We start from the raw sequence: 27,511 nt of genomic DNA, 5'->3' as shown, positions 1-27,511 counted from the left end.
TAGCAAACAGGCCTTTTAAGAGGGAGGGTCAATGTTGCTATGAGAGTGTTTGCATTTCTTGTTTTTCTTTGTTTTATTTTAAAGTCACCATTTTCAGAGAGAGCACCAGACAGGAAAGTCAGAGACCTGAGTTCTAGTCCTGGCTGTACCATTTTCTCACTCTGTGACCCCAATGGGCACATTACATCTCATCTCTATGCCTGTTTGTCTATCTGTAAAATGATCATAGACTTTAAGGCCAGAAGGGACCATCGTGATCATCTAGTCTGACCTCCTGCACATAGCAGGCTACAGAACCTCATCCACCCACTCCTGTAATAGATCCATAACCTCTAGCTGAGTTACTGAAGTTGTCAAATCATGAAAATAATTTTAAAGTTAAGGCAACTAGATTTGGAAGAAACTTAGGGCTTATCTACTACACTTAAAATGCTTAGCAACACATCATCATATGGCTCCTCCTTTTTAAAGTACTTTGAGATGTATGGATAGAAAGTGCGATATAATATATGTGTAATATATGATTAATAATACTTAATGCGATTTTAAAATGCAATATTCAAGGATACCACCTCCTCTTCCCTGCAAAGAAAAAAGGGTGAAAAAAGGATTGAAATAATTGAATTGACTTCTGCTACCCTGGATCACTTGTAATTCTTTCCACTTTCAGGCAGAAGCCTCTTAACTGGACAGAGGCACAGACAGACATGAGTGTGAAATTTACAAAGAACTGCCCAGTGGACACCTATTGCAATGGGGAATGACTGGATTCAATAAGAGAGACAATGTGGGTGAGGTAATATCTTTTATTGGACTAAATTCTGTTGGTGAGAGAGACCAGCTTTCATGATTACACAGAGCTCTTCTTCAGGTCTGGGAAATGTACTCCAAGTGTCACTGCTAAATACTAGGTGGAACAGATTGTTTAGCATAAGTACTTAACACATTTCAAGGGACCGTTCAAGGTGAAATGGCCTGTTAACATGTGTCCGGGGAGGATAGGCAGGGGAGGAAGCAGCTGGGGGAGGGTTGTTAGTGGGTTACTACAGATGTTGTATTAAGCCATAAATCCAGTGTTACTGTGCAGGCTGTGATTTTTAATAACAGCGAGGACTCTCTCTTCATGCAGTGTGCACACACCTGCCTCCGCTCTTCTCCCTCTTTGCGGCTCAGGGACCGCGCCACCCGCCTCCCCGCCCCTAGGATTTTTAACAGTGGCTTTTCGTGTGCTTGCGCGGTGCGAACTTTAGACCCGGCCCCCGGCCCTCCCCTGCCTTTAACTAGAAGACCCTGCTGTCCCTCTAGAAACTTCTCAGTCCCGCCTCCTGTCGCTGCCGCGCCTCTGCTCCGAGCTCCTGCGCTGCTCTCTGCCGCGCGCCGTGCCCACCCAGCGCCCCGTGCAGCCGCGCCGCGCGCCGGCCCCTGCTGCGGAGCGAGCCGCGCCATGACTGCGGAGGAGATGAAGGCGGAGGGGGCTCCCGTGGAGGGCGCGGACATCACCCCCAAGAGCGACGGGGGGGTGCTCAAGGTAAGGCGGGGGCGGTGCACGGGGACGCACGCGAGCGCCCCCCGGGCCGGGCAGCGGCGGGGAGGCAGCGCTGGGGCCCGCCCGGACGGGACGCACCTGGCAGCAGCCTGCGCCTTGCCCCCTCCCCAGTGCAGACCTCGGGGCCCGCCGCTCCTTGCCCCGAGCCGGGGCCCGGCTGCCGTGTGAACGCTGCCCCAGCACCGCTTCTCCAAAGGCCGGGCGGTAACCAGGCTACCGGCCCGCCGCGCCGGAGGCGTTTACAGCTTCCGCGGTTAAATCTGAGCCTCTCTTCTCGCTCGGTCTCCCCCGAGCGCACGGCCACGTGCGTGTCTGCAGCCCGCGGGCTTCGGGGCGCAGCAAGGTGCAGCAGCGGGCTCCGTCTTGCAAGGGGCCAGGCACTTGGCGCCGCTGAGCTCCTCTCCTTCCCCCACGCTCCCAATACAGTGAGTGCATCAAATGGTTCCAGCAGCAGCCTTGCCTGGAGGGTGGGAGGCAGCTGGAGTGACACGTTACAAGTGATTGGGGCCCAAGAGAGCCAAATGCATCCCGTGGAGACTGCAGGCTCCATCTTTAGCTGGTGTAATTGATGTGGTTCCACAGAAATGCAGGGCGCTCTGCTGAGTTACAGCAGTTGAGAATCTGACCCTAAAGGTCCCAGAAAGGGATGCTCCATCTTGATGTGCATGGCCGCCCCCCAGACAAAGATGGAACACTGCATGCTTGGACCTGTAGTCACCTTGGGCCCCACCTCCCCGCTTTTTAAAAAAAAAAAAAAAAAAAAAAAGAGGGGAGGCTGCTATATATCAAATCTTGCGCAGATAAGATGCGGCCTGTAGAGTGTTGGCAAGCTGCAGATGCAGCTCTCGGCTGGGCCAAGTCCCTGTGCCCTTGCATTAAGAGGCATGGCTTATTGCCAAACTGACTGCAGTGATGCCTCTGATCACTCTACCCAGAATGGCAGAAGTCTGACTTCTCTTACTCTCTGAATTTGCAAACCCTGTGTAGCTAGCTTTCTTATTTATTTATTATTTGTTTGTTTGTTAGGTATTGTGTCTCCACTTTCTCCACCCAGACTGCAGAGTAGAGCCCTGCACAGGGCTATTTTTTTTAATCCCACTCTCTCCTGCTCCTCATTGTCTCTTGCATTTTTATTCCACTCCCATCCCTCAAGTCCCACAAGAGAAGGAGAGATTCCCCCATGCTACTTAACAAAAAAAAAAAAAAAAACCCAAAAAACAGTGTAATATAAATGGAATTCAGCTGCAATTTGTTATGTGATAAACTGGTGAGAGGTTTAGTGTTTTCCTGCAAATTAGTGCAGTCTGTTCTCCTCCCCCCCCCCCCCCCCATCCTGCCCACAAGAAAGTACTTTTTATCTGCTTCTGCTATTATGGTGCAGGGGTAGCTCAGTGGTTTGAGCATTGGCCTGCTAAACCTAGGGTTGTGAGTTCAATCCTTGAGGGGGCCATTTAGGGATTGGGGCAAAAATCTGTCTGGGGATTGGTCCTGCTTTGAGCAGATGACCTTCTGAGGTCCCTTCCAACCCTGATATTCTGTGATCCCAGTCCCCCTGCAGAGTCCCTTTTTCAAAAGTCTGTTCTGATGATCATGGTTAGTCTTGTTGAAATGTGAGCATGCTGGTCAGTCAGGGCACCCAGACACTGCACCAATAAAGACTATATGGAATGAAAGACTTTGTCCACCCTCCTTTTGGGCTGGGTGGATTTCCTTGGGTCTATCCTGTAACCAGCTGTGTTAACATACGTGTATTTTCAGTAAAAGTGTATTTTCACTCTCTTTAGTGAAAACCAGTAGACTTTTAGCCTGCTTTCCCAGACCAGAGTTGACATGGATTTCTTTTCTTAAAACAAAATCCTGGACTCTAGGGGATCAAGTCTGTCCTCCAAGAAGTGTTCTAGTCATGGAAACAAAGGCAGAATCAGGCCTGTACACAGGTTTTGTAATGGGGGAGGGGGATTCATTCACATGTCAGGGAAACTGCAGACACTTCCATGGCTTATTTGAAGTTTACATAGCGTGTATGGGGATGGCTAAAATGCAGCCACTTCATAGAGTTAGCCGCACAACTCAGATTGCTGTGTCTTTTGACCCCCCCAGTGCATGATGCCTGTTAAGATTTTGAGATGTGATGGATTTGGGTGACTGTTATTTCACAAACCATAAAATCCTACACTGGGGGTGGGGTTAGGGAAAGAAGGAAGGGTAGGAAATTAGGACTTTGACTTTAACAAGATTGTCAAAGTGTTCTCCTGCCAGGAGGGCGTGGGGTGCTGAGCAGAGGAGTGCACCTGAGGGATGCTGCATCACCACTTACCACGCTGCTGTGGGCAAAGCAGCAAGCCACATACTTTCCCTCTCTGTTCCTGTGAAGGGTGGTGCAAGATAGAGCTGACCACAGGAGCAGCTCTCAGGTACAGGCTATGGACTCAGGAAGTAGCCTGCTGATCCAACCTTTGTGTCTGAGCTCCCATAACACAAGGCCATGGCTCAAGAACAGTACCTTCTGTCCCCACCCCAAGCAGCATGAAGCTTTCCAGTGAGTGAAACAAGACCAGAAGGGAGTGGTGGTGGGGAAAGAACTGAGAGGAAAAGGAGAGATGCAAAGACAGTGAACAGAAGAGTCATGGCATCCATGCCACGACAAGGTGTGAGGGAGACGTGAAGTCCATCCAACAGTTTCTCAGGGGGATTTTATTTAGACACGCACACACACCTCTTACATCAGTAGAAGTCCATGGAGTTACGCTGGCATGAAACCAGTGTAATGGAGTTGGAGCACCAGGCCCAGGCACTCCTGTAAAGTCACTCCTGACTGTGTCTCCAGGGTGTGAGGGGAGTCAGTCCCTACTCGCCCAAATGCAAATACACTTTGGTAGGGATCATGGGCTAGCTGGCAAGATGAACTAGCACGAAGAGCAGTGTGGTCTGCCTCTGTTCTTGAGCTACTACAGAATTATAGCATTAAGAGGCTCTTATAATTAGTCAAGGGGCTTTTGTGTATTGACTTAGGAGCAGCAGAATTGGGAGGGATGAAACAATAGGATTTTCTCAGTCTTAGAGACCTGTCCAGATTCTGCAGACTGGCTGTTTGTGTGGCATAACCCCACTGAAATCAGTGAGCCTGACAGATCTCTCATACTGCAATTTTTCACTGGTACAGCTCCCTAGATTTCAGTGTGGTTGCTCCCGTTTCTCAGCAGTGTTGGATTACAATCAGACCCAATGGCTGTACCTTGGTTACTGGAAGCAGCATCTGGCCTATGAGTTTGGGCCCAGCACTTGTGCTTTTCAGTAAATAAAATTAACCTAAAAATGAGAGCATAGGGAGCATAGTCATACTATGAATGGAAAAATTGAGATTCTCTTGGAAGGGAAATGTAAACATTTCATTCAGGATAGGAAATTGAAAATACTGTCAGTATTGCAGGTGATACTTGCTATCATCCAAACTGAATGAAGCACAAAAAGTAAACCACACATAAGTGGTGCAAGGTCAGGCACGGCTCTCTTTTTGTTTGGTTGGTTGGTTGGGTTTTTTTTTTTTTTTTTTTTTTGAGTGCCTAAGCTGAGACATCTTAAAGGAATTTGACTCTTCAGAGTGGGTGCCCAGCACTTTCTGAGAGTGACCCCACTTCAGGGAGGTCTCAGATTGGCACCTCCACATCAATAGCCACTCCTGACAATTCAGGTCTGGATTTTATTATTTTTAATAAAAAAAAAAAAATTCTAAAATCTGAAGCAGCAGGTGGCATACAATTGGTGACACCAAGGGCTACTTTGGTAATTTTCCAAGACCCAAAGTCTATGCTATATTTCCATGTAAATATACTTGCCTAAATCCAAAAATAGCGGCCTACAACCATAGCAGTTGCTTGAACGTCTGTCTTCCTTGACAGATGTCATGAAGTTGTTTGTCTCAGTTCATCAGCAATTTTTTTTTTTTTTTTTAAGCAACCCTCAGATTGGGTGGGAGGGATGGCAGCTATTGGCCATCATGTAGTGGCTGACGGGTTGTATTTAGCTTTTGGGCTTTTCTCCCTATATAAATCTATACAAATAGGGGAATTTTTTTTTCTGTTACAGCTGGCACTGGTGGCTTTCTATTATTATAACACTCTGTTTCAATTGCTGATAAGTCTGTCAAACTCTATCATTCTGGACTGAAACTCTGTGCTTGCGCTCTACCTTAGGTGCTACAGTTCAGTCCTTTGCAAGAATGAAGCTGGTAGGAGGGGCACACAGGAGGGTTCCTATTACTGGGTAAAGCCTCGTACACCGCTACCTCGATATAATGTGACCTGATATAACAGGAATTCGGATATAACATGGTAAATCAGCGCTCCGGGGGGGCGGGGCTGCGCACTCGGGTGGATCAAAGCAAATTCGATATAACGCGGTTTCACCTATAACGCGATAAGATTTTTTTTTTTGGCTCCTGAGGACAGCGTTCTATCGAGGTAGAGGTGTACCTTAGGAGGAAGGCAAGTAATGTTTCCCATGTTACAGATGGGGTAACTGAGGATCAACAAGGTTGCAGGAGGTTACTGCTTGTCGAGCTGGGAATTGAGCCCAAGTGGCAGTGCTGCTTGGAAAGGATATGCCAAATCTGTGTATTTGGATATGTTGTCTGTAAAATGGGCTATCCCCCACCACCTTTACAAAGTGCTGTGAGTCCATGGATGAATGAGTACCATGAAACCGAAGAGCTTTAACTCTGTCCCTGTGACGGAGCAGGGCAGATTTGACCTGGGAATGTAGCCTGGGAGTTACATTGAGCTACCTGAGCTGTAACCTGAGCCAGGAAGGGGGGTTGGTAGAAGTGACACCTTCTGCCCTGGAGTCGGAACAAAGGAGAGGAGGAGCAGAGGGGAGTGGGGAGAAAACTGCTGGAGGGATTTGGGACGTCTTCAGTTTTGGGCGGGGAGGTGCAACGCAGGGAACCCCAAGCTGGGGTCTAAGCTCCCTGCGCTCCCCAAGAGGACTTGATTGAGGGGTCCTGGTTGTATCTACGAGCTCTGCTGTAGACTGTGTTCCTGTTATCCAATAAACCTTCCGCTTTACTGGCTGGCTGAGAGTCACGGTGAATCACAGGAAACACGGGGTACAGGGCCCTGAGTCCCCCACACTCCGCAACAGTCCCCAACTAGATAACACTTGGATTTGGGAATAGAACCCAGGAGTCCTAACTCCCCATCTAATGTTAGAACATGTCCTCACACAGAAAGAGGCAGGGCTTCTTTTTCATTCACTGCACGTACGTTTTAGTACAAAGTTCTACCTCTGTGGTTAAGACAGCCATAAAGCATATGCACAAGGAAACTGAATTAAGGTTTTGTGGATTACCTTAATTTTGGCACTTCCTAACTTTGGGGTGACGTCCCTTTAAAGTCTGGGGAATGAAAAGTTAGCTGATAGTGTCCCTTTTCCAAATAGGCACTATGCTGTGAAGCAATTATGTAAGCAACTCTTTGCTAACGTATTTAACAGTAGTTTGGTCAATGTTGGGATAAAAATATTTCCATGAGTATGTCAGTGATTTCCTCTCAGTAGAGCTGAGAGGAAGTTAATTTCACTCATTCATGAAATTGTGATGACCACCTTTCTCTCCCTGCCAAAATAATCCCCAGTGTTGTGCTAAAACTGTCTCTCGTAAACTTTCCCATTTTGTGCTGGGTAAATCCTGTAGTTGGATTTAGTTACCATTTTTAAAAAAACAAAACAAAAAACAAACCTCCATTGGAAACCTGATATTTTCACTTGCTTCCTTTCAGACAGTTAGTGCATCTTTAAAGGCTGCAATTTTCAAACCTAGTGCCTGTAGTTAGGCTCCTAAATCTAGATGGCTAATGCATATATGGATGCCTCACTCTTCGATTCAAAGCTTCAAAAATGTTCTTGCTCTTTCAGAGCAAAAAGTACACCTACCAACCCAAAATAGTTCAAATGCAAGAATAGCTTATTGTAGCCAGGTAGTATTTTAGGGTGAATAAAACACAGTAATAGTAGTAATCTCCCCAGTTGGCATTGTCCAGGAAATCTGTATAGATACAAGGAAGCTGAGAGAGCTGTTTTCCCTAATTTCTAATCTAAAGAACAAAGTGTTACCTCTTAGGATAGTTTAGGTCTGCCTAGTGTTATACACACGGCAGAGTTATGTGACTTTGTTATCCAAACTGTATTTTTTGTATCCAGCTCAGTATCACTTATTCAGCATTTCTTTCTCAGGTTATCAAGACGGAAGGAACTGGGGCAGAGTCTCCCATGATAGGTGATAAAGTGACTGTCCATTATACAGGATGGCTTCTGGATGGCACAAAGTTTGACTCTAGCCTGGACAGGAAAGACAAGTTCTCATTTGATTTGGGGAAAGGTAATATCCCATGTTTTGTGTTTAACAGTCTGTTTGGCACCATTCAGACTGAGGCCCCATGTATAATGATTGTGGCTCTATTTAATTGTTCCATAATTGCACATTTTAAAACTCCTACATAATTGTGCTCCAGGAACTAAATGTTAATTTTTTAAATTATTAGACGATTTTTGAAGAATACACTCCATTCACATTCAGGAGGTTGTCCATGCAGCAATGCCTGCCTAAGGGGTTTGTCTACATGGGAAGTCATTCCTGATTTATTCTGCCCAATTAACTCTCTGTATGAATGTTCTTAGTATGGAATAAGAATGCCTTCTTTCAGATTTTCTTAATGCACTTCCAAAGCAGATTAAGCTAATTTGGAATAAGGCATTCTTATTCCAGAACAAGATCATCCACATAGGAAGTTAATCATGAAAAACTATTCCCCTTTAAATAACATCCTATTGTAATATGGATTAATTTCGTCATGTAGAGAAGCCCTAAGAATGCAGATGGTCTGAAACAATAGCCTAGATAAGTGAACTGTCACATTCATCTCAGTGGGGGATTCACCCTGAACTGTAATGATAACTTAAAATATCCACACTGGCCATTTCACTCCTCTCATCCTGGAAGAAACATCAAGCAAGCCATGTCTATTTTTGATGGTTGGATATTGAAGCAGATTGCAGTGGGGCAGTTGTCAAACTGTGGAGGTGGAGAATGAGGAAACCAGCCCCTCTGCCCCTAAACTTCTACGTCATCCTTGGTCAAAAGGGAGCAGGAAAGAAGAAAAGCATGCCTCAACTGTCTCCTTGGTGCCAGAAGCCTAGTCACTCCTTCCACCATTTCAAAACTTCCAGCTTCTCCCAGACATCTTGTACCTGGCACTTACATTTTGTCAATACGAAAATTTCAGCACAGTTAAAATTAGGGGACAGGGTAAAATTGACTGCCCTAAAATAATTAGCACAAGGAATAGTGTACCAATCGGATAAGGGGCAGTGAATAAGAGGGCTTGGTGTGGCCATGTCATCGGAGGTTTAGGCCTCTATTTGGTCTCTGGCTTCAGAAGAAACCCTTTTTCCTCCTTTATAATTGTGTGTAACTTTATCTTTTGGAGGGTGGGGGCTTGGGGGTGTGTGGGAAGAAGGCAAGTTCTAGGGATGTCTAAAGGAGTTAGTGCCCCAGCCGTCCTCAGCAGTAGCAGAGCTTCTTCACCTAGATGTTTGTTTCATGTTGAAGGGCATCTGGATAACATTTGTGCTGGCCTCTGCCAATTGATAAAGTACAAAGAGAAAAGACCATTGTTGTGGATTGTCTGTTTTCAAAATATGAAAAATCTCACACCCTAAGACCTTCCTCTTCCAAAAGTTTATTATTATTATTATTTCACAGCACTTGGCAGTGTGCCAGGAACTTCAGACATAGTCCCTGCTTCAGATGGCTTGCACTCTGTGTAGACAAAAGATTGGGGGGAGGGGGGGTTACGGGAGCAACAATTTAGGGTTCAGCACTGTAGGCCAGATTTTGATTACTTCCACATTTTGACTTGAGTGGAATTAATCCTGATGTATACAAGCTGAAGTGAGAGCAGAATCAAGTCTGTAGTTTCTATGAAGTGCCCAATCAACTTTTGGGTGTTTGTGTAATAGTAATGACCAGTATCTCACGGCTGTTGACTTCTTTAATATATGCCTAGCAATTATATGACTGAGCTCTGATTTGTGCAGGTGAGGTGATCAAAGCTTGGGACATTGCTGTGGCAACTATGAAGATTGGGGAAATCTGTCGGATTACCTGCAAACCAGAATATGCCTATGGTTCTGCTGGGAGCCCCCCTAAGATACCACCCAATGCCACACTGATTTTTGAGGTAAGTAGGGACTGTCCTTGACTACACTCTGTGTAAGAAAGATGGTGCATTTGCAGTAAAATGTAGGGAGTGCATCTTAACTCAACCAGGTGACACTTGCTTATCTGTAAATTCCCTTCATTAGCTTGGAAGACTGGGTAGTCTGTCAGTGGGAATAGAACGGGATGGTCCTTGCCCTCAGAATCCAAGACCATCTTGTGAACCTGCAGAAAGATTAAAGGGCTGGAGGAGAGAACTGTGTGACCTGTTACTATATTAATCTGATCCACACTCTAGATCTGGTAGCAGACGTAAGGGAGAATGACATAGAGGTGTAACTCACTCTAGGGTAGGATCCAAGGCAGTACCTTATCAGCAGTCCAAAATAATACATTAAAAGTGAAATACTCCTTTATATAAAGAGGGAGGAAGGATGGTCTGGAAGGGCAGAGCATGAGAATTCTAGGGGTCTATTCCCAGCTGCCATTGACTTGCTGTGTTACTTAAGGGAACTTAAGTTAAGGGGTTCTGTAAAATGTGAATAAGGGCTGGTGTACACTGGGAACTTACACTGGCACATCTACATCTCTCAGTGGTGTGGATCCATACCGGCCTAATCCCCGGTGTAGACAGTGCTAGGTGGACAGAAGAATTTTTCCATCAACCTAGCTACTGCCTCTCAGGCAGATGGATTACCTATGTCAACAGGAGAAACCCTCCCATCAGCATAGGTAATGTCTACACTGAAGTGCTGCAAGTTACCCTGGTACTTTCTTACTTCAGAGGCATAATTAATTTTAGTAAAGCATTTTAAAAAATTGTATATGTCTCCTATCTAAGGATCTTAACAATGAAGGAATAAAACTGGTTAAGATTTGAAGTAGTTGGAAAAATGAAAGTTAAGAACCCACTTCCATTTTGCAGGGTTCAAACCAGACCTACTTTTCACTTTATTGAAACAACTATGAATTTTTCATTTACCCCAAAAAAGCCACTAACAGTAACAATGATAGGATAAATGTGTCTTCAAATCTTAGAGATAAGGTAGGTGAGGTAATATCTTTTATTGGACCAACTTCTGTTGATGGACGAGACAAGTGTTTGAGCTACACAGTTGTTTTTACCACAAAATTTCACACAACTTGAGAGACAGTTTAGGATTTTTAAGTCTAAACCAACTTTGTTCCAAAATTGTGACCAGCTCTAGTTAAGATGTTCAGAGTTCATCAGTAGCCTTAAAACTACAAATTGTAGTTCTTCTGCAAGAATGGAATATCTTGCTAATCCTTAAAGTAATGTAAGGGAGCAGTTGCACTGTAGTCCAGAGTACACTGGTGATCTGCAGAGAGCTGGCTAGTCACATAGGCCTGGATCCACAAAGGGACTAGTGGTTAGGATATGGGAGACCCTGGGTCCAGTCCATCTACCCCAGTGACTATTTAATTACTCGTTTAAAATGGAACAGGATCAACAGGAGAGACCTACATCAGACTATCCCATAGTGCAGTGGTTAAGGCACTCAACTGAGAGGTGGGAGACCCCTGTTCAAATCCCTTCTTTCCATTAGGTAGATGGTAGAATTGAACTGAGATCTCCTACATCCCAGGTGAGTGCTCTAATCCCAGGGCACAAAGCTATAAGGGAGGGACCACCACCACCTTCTTAGTTAGAGTGGGTACTGATCCAGTGAGCATGCTCTGAGCACGCTTACTGCGTCAGGACTCAAAAGTGAGATAGGTGTGGGCAACACTTATCTTCCCCTGGTTCAAGGATCACACAAGGGTTTAGACGGGAGATGGGCATCCAGACATCTCAAGTGAGGCAGCAGCGTGCATGCCCAGAGGCAGGAACTTGACATCTAGGGAACTTTTTCAGTGACACTTAGGTGCTGAGTGAGTTTAGGTACCTACAAGGTTAGGTGGCAGCCGAGCAGTGGTTTTGTAGATTGTAGAGGTGCCCAAGTCCATTTGTGCATCTTGGCCTTAGTGCTGGAACTTTTCCCTTCCTCCTACTGCTACAGGTGTCCAGGGTCTTCATTGCAAGCAGCCTGGAGGCCTGTAAAAGCAGTTGGAAACAGAAGGAGGCAACTTACCTGCCTCCACGAGGAGCCACTCTTGCATAAGAGGAAGTGGGAGCAGCCTTCAAATATTGGAGCTGCCCTGGAATTAGTGCCTATCAGCCACCAAGACCAGAGGAGTGGCTGGGTGAGGAGGGAATGAAGTAGATGGGCAACATATCTGCAGTGAGGGTGCAGAGTAGGGGAACAGAATGGATAGGAGGGGAAAACTTGACTCATGTCAAAAGGAACAAAACTTAAGTCGCTAAATCTTGTTCTTTCCTATCCTAACTTTTCCCATGTGAGCAGTTGCTGCAGCTGCCATAAGGGAATTCTGGGTTTGTAAATGGAAGTGTGTGTGTACTGCGGATGGGGAGAGAGAAAGGAGTTGTTCCATGTGACCATCTTTCTATCCATGTGTTCTCCATACTTTGGAAAAGCTTTACCCCTGTTGGAAGGCATGTAGCTCCCTGCTTGGTTTGTGGGATGTTCTCAGTTGAACAGGAGAAACTTAGAATTTGAACTGAGATCCTTACAAGTGTGGTTTTAAAAACAAACCAAAAAAAAAGTTTACATTTCTGTGGTTCCTTCCGTCAGAGGGAGATGACTTTTTACAAAGTCATTAACGTTATCCCATCTTACAGAAGGGAGGTGGGGGAGGAGAAGACACACCAAAGCTAACAACTTGCCCACTGTCCTAGCAATTCTGTGGCAGAGTGGGACTAGAACACAATCTCCTGCTCCCTGTAGACCAGGGGTGGGCAAACTACGGCCCGAGGGCTGCATCCGGCCCTTCAGACATTTTAATCCGGCCCTCAAGCTCCAGCTGGGGAGCGGGGTCCAGGGCTTGCCCCCACTCCAGCCGGGAAGTGGGGTCGGGGTCTTGACCCATTCCACATATGCTGGGGCTCTATGCAGCTCCCGGAAGCAATGGCATGTCCCCCCTCTGCCTCCTACATGTAGGGGCAGCCGGGGGCTCCGACACTACCCCCGCAGCTCCCATTGGCCGGCAACTACGGCCAATGGGAGCTGCAGGGGCAGCGCCTGTGGACAGGGCAGCACACAGAGCAACCTGGCTGCGCCTCTGCATAGGAACCGGAGGGGGGACATGCCACTGCTTCCAGGAGCTGCTTGAGGTAAGCGCCACCCAGAGCCTGCACCTCTGACCCCCTCCTGCGCCCCAACCCCCTGCCCCAGCCCTGATTTCCCCCCTCCCCCCCCCCCGCCCTTCAAACCCCTCGGTCCCAGCCCAGAGCACCATCCTGCACCCCCAACCTCTTGTCCCCCACCCCAGAACCTGCACCCCCAGCCGAAGCCCTCATCCCCTCCCACACATCAACCCCCAATTTCATGAGCATTCATGGCCTGCCATACAATTTCCATACCCAGATGCAGCCAAAAAGTTTGCCCACCCCTGCTGTAGACAACGCTGCCTCCCTTGTAAAAGCAAACAAAATGCCTTTGTGGTTTTTTTCCCAATTATTACATTCATTCATTCATTCATTTATTTAACTGATTCATCAAGAGGCAGGAGTGTGGGTCAAAAGGTCTCTGGTTCTGACTTCGTCACTCATTCTAGTTTTTCTAGAGGCAAGGAGGTTTTACTTGCCTACTTAACAAGGGTGTCCGAGACTAACTAGTTCAAAGCATCATCTACATTAGTGTTACTGGCATAGCCTGTCTATTGGGGGATGGGGGAGTGTGTTGCTGACATAGCTGTGCTGGCAAAAAACAAACAAACCTAGTGTATATGCACCTATACTGGTATTAAAGTGTCTTAGGCTGGTAAAGCCTATTTTGCTTTGTTGAGCCAGCATAAGCTACATCAGCATAAGCAAGATAACTGGGTCTATGCAAGAGGGGTTTGCTGCTTTAACTATACCAACATAGTTAATGTCAAGTTTTAAGTGTAGACCAGGCCAAAGTTTGTACAGTGACTTCTAAAATGTAAAACACTATACAAGGATAGTCATCAGTGTCTTATTTAATGATCCCTTCAGTTCATTTTTAATGGAAAATGGAGGCTGGTCAACACGGTTGAGAATGTAAATAAAATTTAGTGTGACACCTTCACATGTCTTTCCTTCATTGTCCTATTAACTTCTGCGCACTAAACCACCTGTCTGCATGAAGATATTTCTACTACAGAAGAATGAGGGGGAGAGACTGTTGGGAATGGGGGCTAGATTGTAAAACCTTACTCCCAGTGATGAGCATTTGCCCATGTGAGTAGGTCCATTGACATTAATGGGACTACGTATGCAATTAACTGTTTTTGCTAATGGGAATAATGGGTTCACAATCTAGACCTAAAATAAAGACCTTGCAATCATCATTACTCAGGATCTCTCCCTCCAGCTAGTTATGGTTCATTTGTATTGGGTTATTGGGCTATGCACGTATATGGTGCATTGTTCCCTATAATAAATCCTTGTGTATGTGCAGGTGCATGCACCTGCACAAGCAGAATTATAAAGATGGTCCCTTTCTTTTCTCAGGCTATTTTGGTGGGGACAGCTTCAATGCTGGAGGGCCTAAACCTCCACTGTGACAGTCCTCTAATGCAAGGGTGTGAATTTTCCCAGGGTCAAAGGCACAAAGTAGTTAAATTTAACCTTAGTGTAACTGTTCTTGAACATGAGCAGCTGCCAGCTGACCAGAAATATACATCAGGGCATTAGAATCAAAACCCCAAAACAAAACACTCTACTTGGCTAGTTGAAGAAGCAGCTCCAGTGACTCAGCTAGTAGTGGGTATAGCTCTGTATGTAAGTACACCTCCACCTCGATATAACGCTACCCGATATAACACAAATTTGGATATAACGTGGTAAAGCAGTGCTCGGGGGAGGGGGGCAGGGCTGCGCACTCCGGTGAATCAAAACAAGTTCGATATAACGCGGTTTCACCTATAACACAGTAAGATTTTTTTTTTTTGGCTCCCGAGGACCAGAGGTAGAGGTATAGAAAGTAATGGCTAAGTAGAAAGCAACTGTTTCTCTGCTAGATCAACCAGAGCTCATTCTTTAGGCCAAGGCGGAGTCTCTGCATTTCACAAGAGTTCAGCTTAGTGACCAGGCACCAGTTTAGTCATACTAGCTGCCAGCAATCATGTGTGGCACAGTTAAATGTATGTGAGAAGATGCTGCCTCTATTTGAAGCCAACTCTGTGGGGCATACTTCTATTAACCTCTTTTTGATGTTGGAAAATTTAAAATAAAGGTTTATTCCAAAAAAGTATAATGGCCATGTTTACTGTCAGTACAGTATGAATGAGTAGCAATAAGCATGGAGCATCTTTGATAGCATGAACATGCTCTGAAACACTTCCTCCTTACCTTCATGGCTCGCGAATATGAAAACCTGTGTTTCACTCATCTGGATGCTTTGAAAGAGAACTCCCCATGAGATCGTCTATATTTTATTTACATACATTTTCACAAGCTGAGCTCAGCTGTTCCACTGCCATTCTACCAAAGCCCCCAATAACACAGGTATGTCTGAATCTCAGCCTTTCCCTTTCCCTAATTGCCCATGCTTTCTTAAGTGGGGATCTGTGTAACGTGCTATGGTTATATAGTTGTGAATAAACAAACAAAAAAAACCCCAATCCTTTGTTTTATAGAAACAGCTGCCTGTTATTGCTTAAAAGAGGAAAAGCCTCTTTCTCCAGAAGGCTGCGCTGCACCCAATGCCCTTTGCGCCTCACTACTTTAAATGATGCTTTGATTCACCCTGCAGCATGATCTAGGTAGCCTTGAATCATCCATGGTGAAGCTAGAAGGTTCAGATCCTCAAAGGTATTTAGGTGCCTAACTCCTATTGACATCAATTAGAATTAGGTGCCTAAATAACTTTGAGGATCTAGGCCGAAGTCTCTGTGATGTCTGTTTCCAAGCCCAGATTACCCTTCCTAGCAAAGAGAGGTCTCCTCTTTCCCCCTCCTACAAACAGCACCCCCTAAAGTGAATACAAAGTAGAAAGGGAGGATGCTGTCAGCTGCCTCTGTCAACACTGGGGAAGTGGTTGCGTGGGGGGCAGGGTTGGAGAAGTGCACATCATCCCTTCCCTCCTTGTGCCGTTTCCTAGCAGAAACTGATGAGAGCTTTGGCCTGAGTTCATTTCTCCAAGCCAGGGATTCCCCCTTTAAGGCAGGTCCAGGAGCATGTTTTGTAGTGTGAAGATTCCATCGCATACTTCCCTTCCTTCCTAGATGTTCCAGTGGGGGGAACAGGCCACAGGTCTCTTACCCAGAAACCATGCTCATCCCTGCACATTCATAGGCGCATTGGTTCAGAGGTTCTGATTTGTTCAGATGAGGCGATCAAAAGCCTGGGACTTTACTGTGAAGATTGGAGAAGTCTGTCAGATTACCTGCAAAACAAAATACTCCTATGGCTCTGCTAGGAGCCCCCCTAAAACACCTCTCCCAATGCACACATGATCTCCCTCCCCACCTTGAGGACTTTCCTAGTCCAAAACTCTATCATTTTTGTTGAGTTCATTCCTCCAGGCCAGGGATTTCCCGTTTGAAGGGAGATCCAGGAGAGTCCTTGGCTGGGTGGCTCCACTGAAATGCACTGCTGTGGAGACCACAGGCCTTCCGTACAGATCTGCCTGTGGATTTGTAGGGATGTGCATGGTGCCTGGCTTGGAGCGGTGGCCTGTTTCCCCTAATGGAATGTCTGTGGAGGAAGTTTATGATGGAATCCTCTCAGATTTCCTCCCTCTTTGCCCCATCATGTGAGTTTCCCCATGGGAGGGAGGCAGTCTGCCTCAGAGAATTTAACCTGGTTTATATCCCCAAGAGGGACTGTGATAAGAATACCAGTTACATCAAAGAGATGAGTTTACATTCCTCCCCGTCCCACTGAAAAATGCTGCCTTGTTCTGATCTATTAGCTCAAAAAAATAAGATTAGCCCACTGTCTTGTATACCTTAAGGCCCAGGAGCCAACGGTACCCTGCATCCTGCACTGTGGGGATACAAGACCTTTCCGACTAAAGTGTTTTTTTGCAGTTTATTCATGCAAAAAGAGAAGTAACATTAAAGCTCTGGTGAGAAAATCATTATAATCATTTTAAGTGGCTCAGCTTGATTCTAACCCAGCAAAGACTGCAAATACACTACAGCTTTTATGCCTGGTGAGAAATGTGTTTTGATCTTCCAAATGCTTGTGCTGAGCAGACTGGGAGGAGCTTTTCTATAAAGAAATAAGTTCCAGTAATATGATGCAAATGACTTTCCTGAGAACCTTAGGAGAAAAATTCCAAAAAATGACTACTTCTCTTCTGAACTGAAGTTTTGCTTTTCACTAACCTCAACCTGCTCCTTCCTGTCCTCTGCCTCCTGTTTCCCCCTGCTGCTGTTATGCCTCAGACTCTTAACATGAGGGCTCTAGTACTGAGTGTTCTAAGCAGTGAGTTGGGGCCTCCAGCCTTTCTTTTCCCAGTAGGAGTCCTTCCACCCATCTGCCTACCCCTTCCCTGCCCTATATCCAGATGAGCAATGAAAGAGGGAACCATCCCCCAGACATAGAGCTCCCTATTCCTTGCCCTCTGCACCTGATCCCGATTTAGCTGAAGTCAGTGAAGGAATCGATAAGGCCCTTAAACCAAAGTAAGTGTGTCCATGCCACAGGGTTGCACTGATTTACTAAATCAGTTTCTAAACCCCTTTAACTAAGCCAGTGTAATTTTTCTTTTTATGAAAACAAGGCCCCAGAATGTAAATTTCCCTTTATTACCACCTGCACATTAGCCAGTTAATTGTGGGGTTGGAATGAGGTTACAAAGTGATAATCTGCTAGCCAAAAGAAGCCACATTCTGCAGGAGAGGGGAGCAGGCCCTCAACTGGTTATAACTCCCTGTTTCTTTGACCTGTGCAGGTCCAGTGTGCCCCTGGTAGGCTGTTCTAATTTACACCAGCTGGTCACAGTCCTCAAGGGACCATCTGCGAGCTGAGAATTTCTAGAGAACAGCAGTGCTCCAGCCAGGACCCCTCCCTCTCCTTACACCTGGGACAAGTGTGAGGGATGGTATAGAACAGGGGTTCTCAGACTTTTGTACTGGTGACCCCTTTCACACAGCAAGCCTCTGAGTATGACCCCCCCCCCTTATATATTAACACTTTTTAATATATTTAACACCATTATTAATGCTGGAGGCCAAGCGGGGTTTGGGGTGGAGGCTGACAGCTCATGACCCCCCATGTAATAACCTTGAGACCCCCTGAGGGGTCCTGACCCCCAGTTTGACAACCCCTGGTATGGAACCAGCTTTATGCCCATTGAGAGTTTCCGTCCCCAAACAAGGGGCTTCTCAGTTGGCTGGATAAAGCTACTAGCCAACCTTGCATTGCCACTTGAGCAGTGCTATAGTCTAAATTGTGGGGAGACTCTGACCCAGGAAATCTTTCCAACAGTTGTTAGACACACCCAAAGGATTAAAGCCAGTTATGGCTTGGAATTAAAGCTAGTTCTGAAAATCCAAACCAAATGAGCAGTTACTGTGGAACAATTCCCTTTTCTGTAGGGAGGGGCAAATCCCCTCCTAAAGTGTCTCAATCAGAAAGTCCCAGCTCTCCTGCAGTGACATTACATGCCATTGAAAAAAGAGGGAGAAGCACAGTGCATTCTGGAAGAGGGTTAGTGAGAAACAGAAATGAAAGCGCCTTCTCATGACTGGCTTTGTACACAGTAGGCTCAGGAGTGTGCAGTTGGAGATTGAGCAGCTGTCTCCTCATCCCGCCAGCATTTGGCACTGGTCACAGGCTGGACTCATTTCTCATTTTTCCGTCCTTCTGCCAGATTCAATATGTATTTGAAAGTAAAACAGAGAGGGCTAGGACAGAGTGTGAAAAAGCTAGATAGATACATGCTAGCATAGGGTTTCAAATTCTTTATGGAACTTGGGACAAAGGCTTGTCATCAGCAAAGTGTTGTGGAATAAATTGGCTTGTCCTACTCTGGTCTTTCTCCCGTTTCTCTCTGGACAGAGTGTTAATCTGGGATCAGGAGCCCAAACAAGTTGAGAAAGAATTAACTGGAATCAAAGGCTGATCACCGCTCAAAATTATCCCTTAAAAGAAAGTCCCAAGAGAGAAGTGTCATCAAATTGTGCAAGTAGAACAGTGTTCTACTGTTTACAAGTGTCAACACCTTTCCAGATCCAGACATTCTGGTCCATTCTGTGAGCTTCCACCGCAATGACCTTGGGCACATTTGTTTGCCATCTTAAAATAGGGTGCGTTAGTCTAAACAAGGCTGATTATAACAACCGTGTTGCTCATTTATACTCTTTGTTTTTACCATCAGTCTCACTACAGCATGTTTATTGGTCAAAACAACCTCTTGTTACCATTGTCATAACATAAGACTTGCCATAGGTGATCAGATTGCTGGTCCATCCTGTTCCCAACAGTGACCCAAGCCAGATACCTCAGGGGAAGAATTATCAATTCTTAAAAATCTGGAACTAGACTCTCATGCCACAGTATCGTTGAGAACTCAGGTTCATGTTCCAGCCAGGTCAATTTCCAATTGTAACAGGGGCAGTTTGCATTTCCCTTCCAGCAAGCCTACACACTCAGAGTCAGTTTGGCTTCACCCTCCTCTGTACACCTGAAACGTAGCATTTCCCAACCTGGCCCCCTTCGCTTCAGGGTGGGCAAGACTAGAGAAGAACATGGATGGAAATAAAATGAGAGCAGCAAGTGTGCTAGGGCCTAGGAGAAGGATAATATGGAGGATGGGGGACCCTCATTCACCAATCCATCACAAGGAGAGAAGGAGGGCAAATGAATATAGGTTGGGAATCACTGAGTTCTGCTGAGATAAAACTGGGCTGAGCCTCAGCTCTGTCTAGACCCCTGAAGAGCTCCTCCTGGGTTTCCTTTGATCCCGTGGGACCAGCCCCTTGGAATCTGTCTTGAGTGGGGCTCCAATCCTGTGCCTGTTGAAGTCAATAGGAGTTTGTCCATTGACGTCAGTGAGAGCAGGATCAGGCCGCAAGTGAGCAACTAGCTTCAGCTCACATAGCTTGATGTTTCTGCATGTTCCCCCACACCCCCTGCTCTCTCTGCCCATCTTTTCCATTTCCACCTCTTCTTTTTGGCTCGTGTCCAGCCCTGACCCACTTAACGTTTCTGTTCCCTCCAGATTCCTATCCAAGAGCAGGTCATGGCCATGCCCGCTCGTAGTGCACTGAGTTCCAGCGTGTTACCTCAGCACCAAAGCGGCGACCATGAGCACGTCCATCAAGCTTTAAAATGCTAGTCTTTAATGTTACCTCTGCTGTGCTGCCTGTGTTCCAAGGGGTATTTGATGTAAACGCTCACCTCTACCCCCTCCCACACAAACACACACTGCTTTTAATCAGCCTGTGGAAGGACGAGGGCTAGATCTCGCCCAAAGTGTCATTCTGACTTCACGCAGCATCATTGTTGTCAGTTAAACAGTACATGGAAGGCAGGTCTGTGTGATCACAAAGCTTGTTAATGGTCCATAGTATTCAGGCTTTTATGTTCTTTGGGGGCTTCCAGCCACTAGAGGGCTAGATATAATCACAAACACCTGAGCTGCTCTGTCTCCATCCTGCAGAAAGGTAGGTGCACTCTGCATATGGCAGTAGCCCCAGCCTTAGTTGTCTGATGCCTGAGGTGTACAGTCCTTTATGGGCAGCAGGATTTTCAAAGGCCTCTCTGCTGCTGCTTTTCCTCTCATGTCTGGGGACTGAACTACACAAGACCGCTGTGTTGACACTACAGGAATTAATGTAAGGCTGTCCTTTCCTCTGCAGATAGAGCTGTTTGAGTTTAAGGGAGAGGATCTCACAGAGGATGAAGACGGCGGAATAATCCGAAGAATCCGTACGAAGGGCGAAGGCTACTCCAAGCCAAATGAGGGAGCCCTTGTAGAGCGTAAGTCTGTTTCAGGAGGCAAATGCAGGAATATTAAAGGAAGTTGCCTTGTGCGTGGGTAGCAGGAGGGATGGCAGGCCACTAGGTAGCAAAGGAGCCATTCCAAAACCACCTCTCATTCTGCTGCTGGACAGCTTTTATCCTTCTACCAGAAACCTGACTTGGGGACTCAGGAGGCTTTGTAGGGCTGCTCAGGTGCCCCCCCTCCTTGACAAGAAGAGCCAGACATTTTTCAGGAAGATAGAGAGCAAGGGGAAGGTTCTGACAGTTGTTCAGTGTTGCACAAAGAAGACAACCCAGATGTGCAAGTGAAAGGGTTTATTGGGTTTAGCCCCAGATGTTACATTTGCTGCCCAGACAGTCTTTTTAAGGGGAAGAGGTTGCTTTTTACAAGGAAGCCTGGCATTCTCCTGGTTCCCTCTGCTAGCTTCTCTCTCGCTGCTCTAGATACCCTCTAACCTGCCTGTGGGGTTTTTTTGTTTCTCAGTCCAACTAGAAGGTCGATATGGAGATCGAGTGTTTGACAAGCGGGAGCTGCGGTTTGAGATTGGAGAAGGAGAAAATTATGACCTTCCTCCTGGCCTGGAACAAGCAATTCAGAGAATGGAGAAGTCAGAGGAATCTGTGGTGTATCTCAAACCCAGGTAAGCATCTGCTGAACTCCAGTGGTTTCACTAGACTGTGACCCTGGCCCAAGGTGGCCCCAATACTTCTGTCTTTTGATTATTCTGGGTGTGTTTGCAGCTCGGAGGAGTGGGTGTGTTTTCTAATTAGTGTAGTTCTGCCCCTTCACCTCCCAAAATACCCTGGTCAAAATTTGGATGGCCCCAGAAACCTGATATCTGGGAAGTATCTAGCCAGCTGAGACGCCGGTTGAAGAAGCAGCCAAACTCGAATGTGGGTGGGCATGAGCTGCATTCCCCACTGTTGGGGTGGAAGAGTAGAATTGACTATAGAGATCATGTAGGAACATAGGGATTGCTGTACCAGAACAGAGCGATAGTCTAGCTAATCCAGCTTCAGAGGCTAGGGAGAGATGTAAAAAATGTATGCTGAGGTTAGGAGAGAAGCTGTTCTAAAATCCCTTTGCTGATAGAACAGCTATGAACATTTTGTGAGGCCTTTGGACAGAAGAAAGAACCTCTCCGCTTTCTCTGAAACAAGACCAGTTTCTGTCCAAACCCTGCATCCACCAGGGGAGCTGTTTCAAAGATACATGTTCTTGAGTGAGCTGAGAATGGCTGGGCCTGGGGTATGGAGAGCCAGATACGGCAACTTTTTTGATGGTCCTGCATGTAAGTAGTAGTTCCCCTTTCCAAGGAAATAAGACAGATTCTGTGGAAAGGGGGAGATGCAGGCTCCATAGCAGGGTTGCAAGCAAGAGAAAAGTTTGTCCTCATAGTTTCCAGCAAACCCTGGCTTGTTTTAGGTTTTGAAATATTTTAAACTGAATCTAGTGGTAGTGAACGATGCAGGTTAAACAGTAGTTGGGACCAGAGTCCTCTGTTTATTCTCAGAATGGATAGAGCACAGGCAGCAGCTAGACATGCTCCCCCACCCCAACATGCTGGCACCTGAGCTTGAGGGACTACCTGCAGATGGGAGGAGGTAGTTCAGTGTCCAAGCTCATTAAATGCTTGGCCTCACAACAAGGGAGGCATCTAGTGCCAGTTACCAGTAGTTTTATGGTGTGGTCACGTCCACTAGGAACTGAACTGAGACCAGCAAACTCATTTAATAGAGGCCATCTAACAGCCATGAGATGGTAATAACTTTGGGTGACCCAAAATCAATACAAACTGGTAACCTAGAGATGCAAGACTTTGCATTCCAATCCCACACAGTCACCCTGGCCCCCCACCCCTGCTGTTTTTAGGCAAAAACTGCTCATGCCTTTGTGTCTTTGGTAACACTGAGCAGAATGTGAATTTGGTGCATCTATATAGGCATGTTCTCTTGGCTCCTGCTTCCCTAACAGAGAACAGGTCTAGCTGGATTCTTTAGAAGCCACTTATTTCTGTTACAGCTACGGTTTTGGGAGTGCTGGGAAGGAGAAGTTTCAGATCCCTCCAAATGCAGATCTGCAATATGAAGTGAAACTCAAAAGCTTTGAAAAGGTAAGAACAAAGGGATGAAGTCCTGTTGGGACGGGGAGAGAGGTGTGTGTGGATACAGCCTCTGCCTGAGAGAGCAGGAGGAAGAGGTGAACTTTGATCAGCTGAGGATGGGAAAAATAATAAATCTATGGAAGGTGAAGTGGGAATAGGAATCCTTGGCTGAAATCCCCTGTATTCTCAGTGGACCCAATCTGCTTTGAGCAGCATCTCTCCTGCTGTAATCCAGTTCCCTCGTGCTCAGTGGCAATACCTCCACCCATTCTTCCATGCCTTCTTTCCTCTCCTTACTCCATAAAAAGATGCAGCACATACCGATTGATTTCTGTAATGCTGCCTGCAGTGACTCAAGACCCTGAGTACCAACCTCAGAGCAGACTGTTAGGAAGCAGGGCACAAACCCCACACTGCTTATGAGTTTTATACTTAGATTTCCCCAACCAGTTATCAAGTGTAAGCTCCTCAAGCACTATAACAGCTTAATCATGGAGTCACAGACAGTCCCCTTGGGTACTTCAATCTATTTTGCCACCCTGGTGAGCGTACTTTTGTGGTAGATCGTCACTTACACCAAGAATCACAGCAATATTCAGGTCACTCCCAGTCCCAAAGGACCAGCACTTTACCCCAGATCAGTTGTGCCTTAGATCTCACACTAAAGACAATACCTGTAACCAATTCTATAATAAACTATCTAAAGATTTATTAAGTAGGAAGAGGAAACAGGAGTTATTTACAAGGTTAAAGCAGCTAAACAGATACACAAATGAGTTAAAATCTTAAGTTTTGAAAAGTAATAGAAGTTTCTATAATAAGCAAGCTGTACACGACCTTTAGCGCTAACCCAGGTTAACCACTGGGGATCTCTCACTTACGCCTAGTAAACCTTGCCCTCCACAGTTCAAGCAGCATAGATTTCCTTCTGTTTGGTGTGATTCCCCTTACCCCTTGTGCTCTGAGGTGCAAGCTCAGCATCTTCACAGGGAGAGGGGGGTGAGGAGGCAAAATAACAAACATCTGTTATCTTCTTTATCATCCCACAATAGTATGTCTGGTGTCAATGGACTTTTCCTGTTGGGTAGGATGCAACGCCTTCCATTGCAGATCAGCACTTTACACCAGTTAATGTTTTTCTCTTGTCTGGTGATTTACACAGTCCCAGAGGCTCTCAATACAAGTGTTCAAATATTATCGTACAGTACAGGATACACATGTTTTACGTGAGATTAACGCCTGCAACAACTCACAAGCATTCAGTAAAGTGTAAACACTAAACACATTCTTACAACTCTCATACTTGTTTTAACAATACTAACACACAGTTGAGTCAAACTGATTCCAGCTCTGTATTTGTCAGTGTTGAGTTGAGACATGGAGACCTTAACATGAGCTGGCATCTGGTCTGCCAGCGTCAGTTTCTTCCAAAATTAGATGGCTGACTGAACTGTTTCTGTCTGGACAGGCTAAGGAATCTTGGGAGATGAATACAGAAGAGAAGCTGGAACAAAGCTCCATTGTGAAGGAGAGAGGCACTCAGTACTTCAAGGTAAGTTACAGTCCTCCCTGCGTGTGGTCAGCATTGCCCAGTCCCTGCTATAGGCCAGTATTGGTACTGGAGCAGACCCTGTTGCAGGGCTGTCTCACACATTGATGGCATGTTGCATGCAATGTGCTGCTGAAGATAGGGGTACTTGTCTTAGTTTTTTCTCGGGTGCTGGAGGATGGGCCTTGGAGTTTTTTTGTCCTGTTAGGGAGTTCTCCTTGGTGTCCATTGTGCACTTTCCCTGGGGACAAAGAGCTAGAGGTTGAGCCTCGCAAGTTGTACCCACTTGGTATTTTCCTCCGTTATATGTCTGGGGTTAGTGACCCTTGGGCTTTTGCAGCTCTACAGGGAGTTCTCCACTGTGCAGGAACAATGTGGCAAAGCTGCCATGAAACAGTGCTACACATGGGCAAGATTCTGCCCACCGATGGGGGCCTGAAGAGGCCATGTTACAGTTGGAGTCCCCAGGAGGAGCTTTAGCTGTTATGGTTGCTTTCTTCTTGGGCGCTTCCATGGCACACATGCCAGAGTGGTAGCTACACTACCCCTAGAGAGTACAGTATGCTCCTCACCCTGCATCTAACCAGTTGTGACAGCTGGTGCAGTGGGGGGACAGTGGTATCGTGCCTTTCCCTGCTCTGTTTCAGACAACTGGGACTCATGGGGGACTGTGCTCCCCAGTGGGATTCTGGCCTGTTCCTGGGCTTTTTGCACAACGACCCAGAAGCGTATTCGTATCTGGCCCTTATATTGATTTTATCTTCACATACAGCACTTGTGTGGAGTTTAGCCACAGAAAATATTCTCTGTTCACCTTAAGGTAGCTGTTCCTGGGTTGAAAAAGGGAGTAGGGAGTGTTGTGAAGAGGAGGGTGGAGATGGACTAACTCCAACTTTATTGACTACAGGAAGGGAAGTACAAACAGGCAACATTACAATATAAGAAGATTGTGTCCTGGCTGGAGCACGAAACAGGCTTCTCTGAAGAGGATGATGCAAAGGCCAAGAGCCTGAGGCTTGCTGCCCTCCTTAACCTGGCCATGTGCCATCTCAAGCTGAAGGAGTACTCCCTGGCCTTGGAAAACTGCAGCAAGGTAACAAGGCTTTATACACCCTGGTGAGCAAAGTGGGCAGAGCAGCTGGATCGTGCTGTAACTAACTGGGCAACACAAATCACTGTGGTGGGTTTGTGCCTCTCTCTTACCCTGTGTCCACCCCTGGGAAGGGCCAATATATCAAATTCCTCAGTGGAAATGATTATTCTTTTCCATCTTCATTCTCTGTGGGAGATTTTTAATAGCTTCTTGTCTGAGAATCTCTAGGCACTTTAGAAAGGAAGGTAAGCTTCACTTTACAAATAGGGAAACTGAGGCACAGAGCAGTTAGACGACTTGCCCAAGGTCACACAGGAAGTCAGTGGCCCAGCCAGGACTAGACCCCACATCTCCTGATTTCTTGTCAGATGCCTTAGCTGCCACACCACACTGCCTCCCTTTCTCTTACCAAGCCCAGAATTCCTGGAGCATTTACCCTGTAAAATAAGCAAGCTCATCCCATAAGTGTCTCCTGCTGATTGTCTGGCTGTATTTCCTGAAACCAAACTCCAGCCTGCTGCTCCCTTCCTATCCAGGCGCTTGAGTTGGACAGCAGCAACGAGAAAGGCCTTTTCCGGCGTGGCGAGGCCCATCTAGCTGTCAATGACTTTGAATTGGCCCGGGCAGATTTCCAGAAGGTGCTACAACTTTACCCTAGCAACAAAGCAGCCAAAGTGCAGCTACTAGCCTGTCAGCAAAAGATCCGGGAGCAGCACGAGAGAGAGAAGAAGTTGTATGCCAACATGTTCCAGAGGCTTGCAGACAAGGACTCCAAGGTAAGTGGTAGCAAAACCCTGGGAGAACTGAATGGGTACATGTGGGAAAAGAGGCAACAGGGATTGGGGCATTCTGCTTGCCATCTTCAGCGCTGCCAGTGGTACAAAGGGAGGACTCCCTAGCATTGCATCTGCGGAGAATGGAAGCAGCCCTCTGGTACCAGGTTTGGCTGCGTTGTCAGAGCCAAGCAGCACAGAGGGTTGTGTAGATTGGAAATGTTCTTTTACAAATCCTCATGATTCAGAGCCAAAGTGGAGTCAGAAGCATGAGCATGTTGTTGCTCCCTGCATGAACCTGGCCTCATTTAGGAAGAATTGCAAGAAGCACCTCTTTGCCCAGGCCTCCCTAACTGCTCCTGGTTTCCTAGCTAACTGATAAAACTTGAGGAAAGCAGGGCGCATGGTCTCCTTTACTGAGATCCTGAGTCTCAGCTGAACCCCTTAGGGAGCCCAGATATCCTGCTGATGAGCACCAAATTAATCTCTGTTATAGTGATAAGAGTGGGGAAGGGGTGAACGTTTCGCTCAGTTTTTTCAATGTCTCCCATGTAGCCAGAAGCTGAAACCCTCCAGACCACTGGCAGCTGCAAAGATGACACAGACATGAAAGAAGACAAACAGAACGGAGTCGAAGATAAATCACAAGTTGATGCAGAAGCATAAAAACAAACCCAATTCCATTAGTTTTGTAAACTGAAGAATTTCCAGTGAATTAGACCTTTATTTTTCTATCTGGTTGGATGGTGGCTTCAGGGGAGCAGAGGCTGGGGCCACGACACCGCAGTCATTTACAGCTTCGTGTGTATGTCTGTGTAGGAAACTTGGTGGCGGCCCAGATCTGGTGTAATCCTAGGGACTTTATTTATTCATTCTAGCTCTCTGTTGTTGTCGGGAGGTCTGTCAGAATTCCTTCTGCTCAGTTTCATTTCACTCTGCCATTGGGGTGTCTCTTTTTTTGTGGTCCCAGCTCATTCTAATCCCAGTCCTGCTTCCTAAACCTATTTCCTTGATTTTTTCTTTTAAAGCAATCTGCCTTTCCCGAGAGAGTCCTCACCTGAGAGACTTATGAACAAATCACTGCACCGAATTTTTCCGCCTCCACCTTTCTCCTTGCTGTTGCCTCTGTTAAAGCAGAGACCCCCTCCCATGAGTAAGTGTTGTAACCTTCCTTGTATGCCTGTTCTTTGCACATTGCTGAAGGTGAAGACTGTGAAGTCAAAGCTTAAGCAATAAAGCAGAAAAACTCCCA

The 27,511-nt window shown here is 46.3% G+C and overlaps 1 protein-coding gene across 2 annotated transcripts; it reads left to right on the top strand.

Moving 5' to 3' along the window:
* Positions 1-1,444: 1,444 nt before the first annotated feature.
* FKBP4 (FKBP prolyl isomerase 4) lies at positions 1,445-27,511 on the top strand. 2 transcript variants are annotated; one of them, XM_065403124.1, is made up of 10 exons: positions 1,445-1,528; positions 7,775-7,919; positions 9,638-9,780; positions 20,616-20,736; positions 21,224-21,380; positions 22,763-22,853; positions 24,313-24,396; positions 25,301-25,486; positions 26,023-26,262; positions 27,288-27,511. In XM_065403124.1, exons 1-10 carry the CDS (start codon positions 1,445-1,447, stop codon positions 27,318-27,320), a joined length of 1,284 nt encoding a protein of 427 aa, XP_065259196.1. In that variant the 3' UTR covers positions 27,321-27,511. The 2 variants fall into 2 exon arrangements, with proteins under 2 accessions (XP_065259196.1, XP_065259188.1); XM_065403116.1 differs by having other exon boundaries at positions 26,815-27,511.

The sequence above is a fragment of the Emys orbicularis genome, chromosome 1 (assembly GCF_028017835.1).
Source record: "Emys orbicularis isolate rEmyOrb1 chromosome 1, rEmyOrb1.hap1, whole genome shotgun sequence".
NCBI lineage: Eukaryota > Metazoa > Chordata > Testudines > Emydidae > Emys > Emys orbicularis.
The sequence above is the reverse complement of the archived record's forward strand: the minus strand, read 5'-3'. Positions and strand labels throughout refer to the sequence as shown.

What these genes read in the sequence shown, in the direction of transcription:
- FKBP4 (XM_065403116.1), top strand. Translation starts at nt 1,445, where the DNA reads ATGACTGCGGAGGAGATGAAGGCGGAGGGGGCTCCCGTGGAGGGCGCG. An exon ending in GCGACGGGGGGGTGCTCAAG is followed by an intron (nt 1,529 to 7,774) that starts GTAAGGCGGGGG and finishes TTTCTTTCTCAG; the next exon opens with GTTATCAAGACGGAAGGAAC. An exon ending in AACTCAAAAGCTTTGAAAAG is followed by an intron (nt 22,854 to 24,312) that starts GTAAGAACAAAG and finishes CTGTCTGGACAG; the next exon opens with GCTAAGGAATCTTGGGAGAT.